Below are 9015 nucleotides of genomic sequence, written 5' to 3'. Positions count from 1 at the left end.
TGAAATTATGTAAAATATTTCATAAATATAAGTGGACTTGCGTTCAATACATTTTGCCATGTTCAGCATAGCTGCGTGCATAGGGACTCATAATAAACTATGATAGATTGTTTCTTGCTTCAATATCAACATCCATGTCACAGAACAATAGTTCATGATTAATATTACAAACATATCTCATCACACTGAATGCGAGTGCTTTAAATCTTAGGAAATGCTGGCTGAAAATGTACCGCAAGAAGGAAATAACTACTTCCTCTGAGAATTTAATACTCAAATATAATGCCTGTTCTCTCAACTTAAAAAAAGACCTTTCAACAATCTTTCTCACTTTACTAAAACTAAAAATCATCTCTGTGCTTCTGCATTCCCCATATTACTTATGTTACCATGTCTTCAATGATTTTTTTTCATTCAATATCTAAAATGTCTTTCTGGTTTTATATAGTACTTCCTTGCTTTTACATCACAACAATTATTTTTCAGTTAGGTATTGACAATAATTAATCATAAACTCATTAATCATCAGATACATGTATTTCTCATCAGCGGCAGAATCATTAAACTAACTTTAGCCATCTATTTGTCAAACTAAGTCAAGCACATTATAATTCATTATTATGCTTCACTGTCTGTTTTGGGGACAATTCTTGCAAATGCCCTCTAAAGGAGTCAAATAAATTATTTCTGCTACCATATTTAATCATCCCAATATATAATTTAAGCTAAGACTTGCAATAGTGACAATTTGTGGAATTTTTTTATGTGGACAGTAGTCAACTAGGGTCTGACCGAAATCACCAAACTAATTCAGATGAAGCCACATTCTATCCCAGGACCAATAAAAATATGAGATTTGAATGTTATGTTATTTTCAGGCTGCTAACCACACACAGTCTGACTTCCTTTTTTTTCTGTATAATTGTATGCTGTAATATTCTTATGATGCTATTTAAAATAGCAAGATTGCCAAGAAGAAAATCAGACCTGCTTTACATCTTTAACTTCTACAGGTACTCCTTCAGCCAGCACCTTTTAGGACCTTGCAAACATCTCTAAAAGCAACTTCAGTCATTTCTGGATTTCACATAACTGAACAGTCAAAAGTATTTTCTTCAGTTTTACAACACAACATAATTTGTATGTGTCGGCTGCATAATATTGATTCAACTAGACTGTTATGTCAACACAGATAAATTATAGCTATAATTTTCAACGTAAATCAGCAATAGTTGTGGGTAAATCAGTTTCATAAGAAAAATATATTGGTATTTAAAAATACTGAATGAACTGCATAACAGTCATAGAAATAATAAAAATGTATTTTTTTTTTCTAATCAATCATGTCAAACCTAACTTAACCATACAGATCATCATCCATGCATTGTTTCATAATGCAAAATTATTTTGACTGATCTTTTATCTGATTAACCAGAAAGACAACTTACAATGTACCCTAAATTAGCTAATCAGTGTAATACAGTTAAATACAGGTCTAAAACATAATATGAAGCAGCTCATTACTCTTTGTTTTCCCATCAACACTGAATCATACCAATAGGTATAAAAAGGCACGATTGCATATTTTGCATTCACTCTATTTTTACAGAAGCACTCTAATTATACAATGTGGCACTAGATTAAACCTACAACAAAAATAAACAACATAAAACATCATTCTACACCATGCCACTTGTTGCAACTTTTGTCAATGTATGTACTGCATGAGGAAAGCCAGACAGTCACAGGTAATGTAACTCTCGCTACAATTATTATTATATCTAAATAGCCATTTAGGGTCAAAGAAAGAATGTTGCATTCACGTGGCCTTTTTAAAATGTGCTTATGTAGTGTGATGATATAACTTAGTATTTGTTCATTCGCTTTAAACTAGTACCCTAAAACAGACTACATGACTAATGTTTGTTGAAGATATAACAAAAGCAAGCAACATGATGGACCATGTTTACACAAAAAGAAAATATATATATATTTTTTGTTTTATTTTGTTTTCCTTTGCAGTATGTGAAGTAAATTCCCTTTAAACATGCAATAAAAATACATATTTATGTTTACAGTTTATAAGCAATTTAGAAGCACTTTTCTTAACAATAAGTACTTACAGACTATAGAATGCAGTACTGCATTAAGCAGTTCAATAACAAAGGATTAGTTTTTTTTTTTTTTTTTTTTTTTTTTTTTTTTTTTTAATTAGATACTAACATATAAAATATTCATTTGATATTTCCTTTTTTACTCATGTCCAGAGCTTTTTCCCTTTTAACATAACTTTTTATATTGAAATTACAGGAAATGCTAATGTAACAAGGTCATTGCAACAGATAAAGGAGCACAAAACAGTGCTCCTTCTTGGTGGTAATTTAAAATGAAACAGAAGTTGCAAGAAATTTGGATTTTACTGACCAGTCAGCCTATACTTAGGCTATACATTTACACTTGTGAATGTATTTGAAGCAGCAAACTACCAACAAGTTTTCTGTTTGTCTAAAATTTACCAGAGAAAATATCAGGTTATGCCTTTATGCCAGTTTGTTGTCTCCAAAACTTTGGTTTGTCTATGGTTTCCATTTGTTGCGGGCTCCCATTATTTTCATTATAAAACATTATGTTCTCTGCCCCCTTTCTTTATTTTTAAGTCACAACACATATTTGGATTATTTTCCTCCAGTGAGATGTAGTACATTCTTGTTTTTAGATGTGTATGCTGTCAAAAGTGCAACAGCCCAGAGCTGTGGCATTATCCTTGATGCTTTTTTTCCCCACTATAGCCTAGATAAAACATTATTGCAGGGCTTAAGCCAACAATCCTGCTTGTTGTATCGTGGCACTTCTGTACTTCTACACGCGTAAATGATGCAAATTCCAAGTCTGCAAACTGAATCCCAACATATATGTGACAACATCCCATCTAAAGTTGAAGTACAAATTAATATCCTCTATATGTCATATCTTGTAATTGTGCTCAGAATGAGTGTTCACATTACAGCAGTTCATCAATCTTCTATGTTAATTTTCATGCAGCCTGTAAAATGACACAATATTGTATATTTCTTTGTTGTACTATATTGATGAAACATCAAATTTGCTTTTTTAATGCCAGAAGGAGTCAAAATCAGTTTCCTAAAGGCCTCCAGTCTGAAGTAAGTCTGTCATTTAAGCTAGGACAGTTAGTTGATACGTACAGCCAGGTTTACACATATTTACATTTACAGCGATCACTGACATATTATCATTATTCATGGGTCATAAACTTGCATCTTCTTCAGAGTTCAGCGTTTTGTCCACAGTTTTATAAAATATAGTTTAAATCCAAAGACTTGATCAATTAATTAGACTTCCCATGTATTCCTACATGTACATATATGATATATATATATATATATATATATATATATATATATATATATATATATATATATATATATATACACACACACACACAAAAACAACTCTTCTCCAAGTATGACTGTTTACATAGCAGCAGTGCCACCTGACTTATCAAGTAGTATTAATTAACTTCTTGGCTTTCATAGAAAGCCCAATGCCCATGTAGTATAATTTCATTGTAAGTGACAAGGGTAAACCAATTTGTGACAATGTCTTAAGCCTTGGGGCACGTGATTAAAGCTGTGTCTTCTTGGAGTTCTTATTGGATGTGATAACGTATTTATGAAGATGTCATGCTTTTTTCTCAATTTTTTTTTTAGTGGCATTCTCATCATGGTCTATATATATATTCCAATGACAAATTCTGATTATATTTCACTGACCTGTCCTCTCCATCAGGTTTGACGAAATATTAACAAACCCTGCTTGGCTCCTGTCGCTATCAATGTTGCATTGCGTACATCTCAATCAGTCTCAATTTCTGTTAAACTCATTTCCAACTGTCAATTTACAATAAAATATTTGAGCGAGATTAGGCATGCAAGTTATGAAAATGAATTCTACAATGTACACTACAATCAGGCAGCATAAATTTCAGTGCCGGATTTGTCTGCAACAGCGCCAAGTTTTGTCTCATTAGTAGCTTTAAGGTTGTTTTATTTAAAAAATTCTTATTTTTCAATTTTGGGAGTAAATATATCATCTTACAGGTACACTTCCCTTCTGGTAAGTGTATTAACAGGAGATGGCTTGTATTCTCCTGTTTGTGTAAGAGGTATATCCTCTGGCCTGGCATCCTCATTGTTGCTGAAACTGGCCGTGCTGAAGGTCTCATAAGATGATGGCATCTTGTTGTTCGGAAGGTTTCTGTTGCGATCAGCCATGAGAGGGGGGTCTCCATTAGCGAGTTGTTCCTGGCTGCCTTGTTCGGTTGTGGGCATAAATGTTGAGAGCTTTGGTTGATTCTTCTGTCTTCTTTCCGGAGAAGTTCGGACAGGCATCCAGCAGGAATCTGAGTGACCGAATTCATTGCATTCCCTGGTGCACTTCCCTGTCATGGCTACATCTGGCAATGTCCTTGAATCTGGAAGAGGAAAATGGCAACCTTTTATTAATGCTTGTGTTGTTTTACAATGTAGAAAATTAAATCCAATCCCAAGCTGCTAAATCTTTAGAGATGTGTTATGTGTTACACAAACCTAGCTGAATGGTAGTTTTAATTATTAGAAAAGGTCTAGCATCATCACGGAAAACTTTTTTGTTTGTTTGCACTATAATAATAAAAAGTGTCTACTGCTTTGGATGAATTAGTAGCTATGCAGTGGCTGTTGTAGAGAACGTGGGGTGAATAAATAACTCACCCCTTATAAGCAGTTTTAGAAAGAGACATTTTAAAGAAAAGAAAGAAAATTATATTTATTTGTTATTTTCAGACCTAAAATGTGGGTGCCAGGTTTACCCATACATTTATTTCCTTAAGAGTTTTGAGTTAAAATATATTTGTTGCAGTAACACATCCCACAATCAAGCAGAAAATATTAAAACAGTGGTGTGAGTTTTATAAAAACAAATTCCATGCTCATGTGGGGCAATATCAGTGTTCCAAAAAGTACACCTTAGAATGTCAACTGTATGGTAATGTGCCTAATCCTGTGTTATTTAATGTGAAAATGCTATTGGAGTTGCACTACAGTGCTTTTCATGAAGATGCAATTAACTGCTGTGAAAGCATCTAAAAATAGGTGCAGTAGATAAACTAATAATCCAGGTAAATAAGACTAATGTAATCTGGCATTTAAATTAACCTTTTTAAAAAAGTTGTTTGAACTGAGCTTTGCCTAGAAATAAACATGATATATATATATATATATATATATATATATATATATATATATATATATATATTTTTTTTTTTTTTTTTTTTTTTTCAAGCCATTGGGATAAGATATTGTTGTTTTTTTTTTTATTTAAGAGCAGGGGCTTTATGTACTTTTTACCATAAGTAACTGATTCAATTTAATTATCCACATACATTCTATACACTAAACACCCAAAAATCTATAAATTAATCAAATACATAACATCCACGTTTATTAAATTGCTTATCAACCATTGGTTTTGGCCCATGTTCATCTAGCTACAAAGTATTGTACTTAAGTCTTACCACAAATTACATCTGTTATCAGTAAATCAAAACATAAGATTCAATCACTTCAACTTCTATTCACAGAACAGGAGCAAGTGCTGCGTGGACTAAGACCCTCTGGAATTAGAAATAGTAGATACGTGCTTGTGACTTTAGAAAGAGGTCAAAGTTTCTCCTTAACTCGCTGCCCTAGGTGAGACCGAACTGATCAGCCTCCAAGGCTGGGAAGCAACCGGTATTTCCCCCCCAAGGGGAACCCAGAATGTGAGAAAATGAGAAACCGAATAAGAGAGATTTGGCCTGGGGTCCCCACTGGCTCGCGGAGAACCTTCTTAGCAGAGGACGAGACCATTGCACAAGTGACTCCTGGCTCCCTGCAAAGACTAATCTCACCACTCAGTGAAGAGTCACCCCACCCCCCTGCCCGGAAGAACCACCTCTAGTGGTTCAGTTGGGAAGATAGCCCCACTTTGGGCATACTAACAGTACATAACTTCAGCTGCTGAGGGAATTGAGAGGGCAGACAGCTTGAGAGCAGAAATGAGAGAAGAAAGATTAAGTAGAAAACCTTTTTTGAGATAGTATGGCTGGCATTGATGTAAAAGGGATCAGAGGGTTTGGACGGGGTTGCATTGGGAAAGATAGATGGAGAGAGGTGAATAAGGGGAAAGAGGAAAACTGAGTTTAAAAAGCTACAGAATTGACTCTGGCGGAAGTGGACAGTTTTGGAGATACGTAGAAAGTACAGATAGTGAAAGTTAGGGATGAGAGAGAGGTCGCAGGAATGAAGACCTAGGGAGAGAAATCTGGAAGGCGAAGGGATGGCAAACTCAGAACAGTAGAAAAAAACAAACAATGCATAAAGACAAAGGGATACCATGACTAGATCATCAAAACGTGAGAAATAACCATGCCGGACTGAGGTGAAAGAGAATATCAGTAGTGAAAGGTAGCGGAGAATGCAAACAGTGGAGATAGATGAGACAGGAGGGAAAGAAATACATAATAGGCAATAGTGGTACTGAATGCCAGCAAGATACGCTTTGAAGGTACTCAGGGAGAGGTGTAGATTGTCTTTTGCAGCAACAAGGAAAGAGAAAATTCAATCCTGGTTGAAAGGAGGAGGAGTTCTGATTTTGCTTGCAGGAGGTTATGAGGGTTGATTGTCATTTAGAGAAAAGCAGGCAGATGGAATGGGAATTACAGCAATAACGGCACTGATATCTTTGTGGGAGGGACTGAAAAGTGAATGGGGGAACGCTGGAGAGGTGTTCCTGAAGTGGGGAGGAGTGTTGAGAAGGGGAGATGACTTCAATTAAACAGATGTGGAGGCAGCTTTGGGGCAGAGAGATGTAGAAGGAGCGACGGAAGCATCTACAGAGGTGTTTGCTCTGAGGCCACTGAATAGCCTACTTATCAGGATCAGGTTGGGACCAGTCTACAGCTATGGCCAACCAAATGTTTTGCATCACCCTATAGAATTAACTTTGTCAACCTCTCTGTCAGATACAATGGCCCTATTTTCTAGGTATATCACAAAGCATTTTCAGCCTAAGCAGCATTCCGTCTAGCATTGTATAAACCCAATAGAGTTATTTAGGATTGAAACGGCGAATGGGTATGTAATACAGTATATTAATTTAACAATATTCAACAGGTTTTATGAACCAAAATGAGTTGAACAAATAAGAGTCCAGTATCTGCTGCTAGAGAGGGTAAACTTCACATTAAAGATTGCGGAAAGCAGAGAAAAAGCGAGGACAAATTCACCAAAAGTATGATTTCCTCCCCAGTCTACAACCCTATGATCTAGAATTGTGATGCAGAAATAAGAATTGAAATGAAGTTAACTTCAATAATATTTTTTCTAATCTGAGGAGAGAGCGTGAACCACTAAAGCAGAGGAGGAGCCAGAACGAGAAGCAGTCGCTACCGTGAAGACTGGAAACTCCACAGCGGGGGCTGGCATGGCAAAATAGGCGTAAGTGACAGAGCTGCTGAAGTGGTTGATGCTAGGGGATGGAGGGCTGCTGGTTCCAGATGAGTAATCATCTTATCAAATGCATTCAAGCAGTCAGAAACTGAAGAAACAGTAGCGCTGAGAGGATAAATTAGTTGCTTAATGTTACTGGAGATTTGGAGACTCAGACTGAAGGAGAAGGATCAGGATGGGGAGCATGTGAAGCTATCTGTCCAGAGTTGGAGGCAGAAGGGACACTAAGAGAGCTAGTCTGCACAGCAGGGGAGGGACATCCGCTTGTTCACTGGACTGACGTTTGTGGAGGAAAGAGGCATGGCTGAGATGGGTTGGCAGTACGAGGCACAGTAGATCCGATCGCTCCCAGCTGGAATTTAAATTCCTTTTTAAAGAGATCTTTCAGAAGCCTGTCGGTGGGTAAGTCTTTAAAGAAATGTTGAGCTGAAGAGGCATCCTGGGGGCGAAGGTGTTTAAAGCGGCAAGGGCTTCGAACACCAGGACAGTGAGAGAATGGCAGGGTCAGCGGAGAATCAGGCAGCAGGTTCAGTGGTGACAAGGATAGACGGGTCAGCGGCATATAGATGTATTTGAATACTTTTTGCTTGGAATTTGAGTTGGAGGATGTGCAGCAGGAGAAATATATTCACATCTGAGAATTCAAGAAGAGAAAAAAAAATGTGGCAGGCGAGTAGCCATTTTAATTGAAATTGATAAATTTAAATGATTGAGTCGGAGTCTGCAGAGCTGTGTAGTGAAACCAAAAAAGCAAGACAGAGAACATAACCCAGGATTTAAATTGAGTTACAGTAGCTCAGAGGTGGCACACACTGACTTTTTGGGGATTTTATTTGTAGACATAATCTTTAAATTGCAGAATTATCTGGGAAACTGCATTTTTAAAAGTGTATAGAGGTGTTTGTGGAAAGGCTTCTACTAAAAAAATGATTAGGAATCAAGTAAATTCATATGATTTATATGTCTTTTCAGGCAAGCTTAGACTGGCTATGTTTATAGCCTCCATTCTCATTGCTTTAGTATCACTAAATAATATGAACAGAGACTTAATGCAAAACTCTTTGGTAAAAGGTTTATGAATCTACACTCTAAACCAATGCATTTTCTAAAGAAAGGCCATCTATCCTGGTATTATATAAGCAATAGAACTCTTAGTGGGATTATGTTAAGTTCAGAGATGGTAAGCAGACTTTATTGATTAAGTTAGACACAAAGCCACACTGGCTGTTAAAATTTCAACTGGTCATGTCTATGAGGTTGGCTTTATAATGAAACATGAAACACATATTTGTAAATATAACATCAGGGATGTCTGGTGAATTGCCAAAAAAGTACAATATATTTTTGACAACAGTGGCAATAACAGTGGGCATCCTGAGCACGAACAGACAACCACACACAATTCAAACGAGCATCTTAACAGTATACTAAAGAGTCAAGTTCGTCTGCATTCATGGTTATAGGGATC

General features: G+C 36.2%; 1 protein-coding gene across 3 annotated transcripts in view; it reads right to left on the bottom strand.

The window, feature by feature from the left end:
- Positions 1–3457: 3457 nt before the first annotated feature.
- LOC121323821 (protocadherin-7-like) overlaps positions 3458–9015 on the bottom strand; it is a 181946-nt gene continuing 176388 nt past the window's right edge. For 2 of the 3 annotated variants that reach the window (XM_041265078.1, XM_041265085.1), the window contains exon 3: positions 3458–4492. In XM_041265078.1, the coding sequence (XP_041121012.1) occupies positions 4113–4492 (380 nt within the window). In that variant the 3' untranslated portion in view covers positions 3458–4112. The remainder of the gene's footprint in view (positions 4493–9015) is intronic. The other variant, XM_041265094.1, reaches the window with a different exon arrangement.

This window comes from Polyodon spathula, chromosome 1, assembly GCF_017654505.1.
Source record: "Polyodon spathula isolate WHYD16114869_AA chromosome 1, ASM1765450v1, whole genome shotgun sequence".
Taxonomy (NCBI): domain Eukaryota; kingdom Metazoa; phylum Chordata; class Actinopteri; order Acipenseriformes; family Polyodontidae; genus Polyodon; species Polyodon spathula.
The sequence above is the reverse complement of the archived record's forward strand: the minus strand, read 5'-3'. Positions and strand labels throughout refer to the sequence as shown.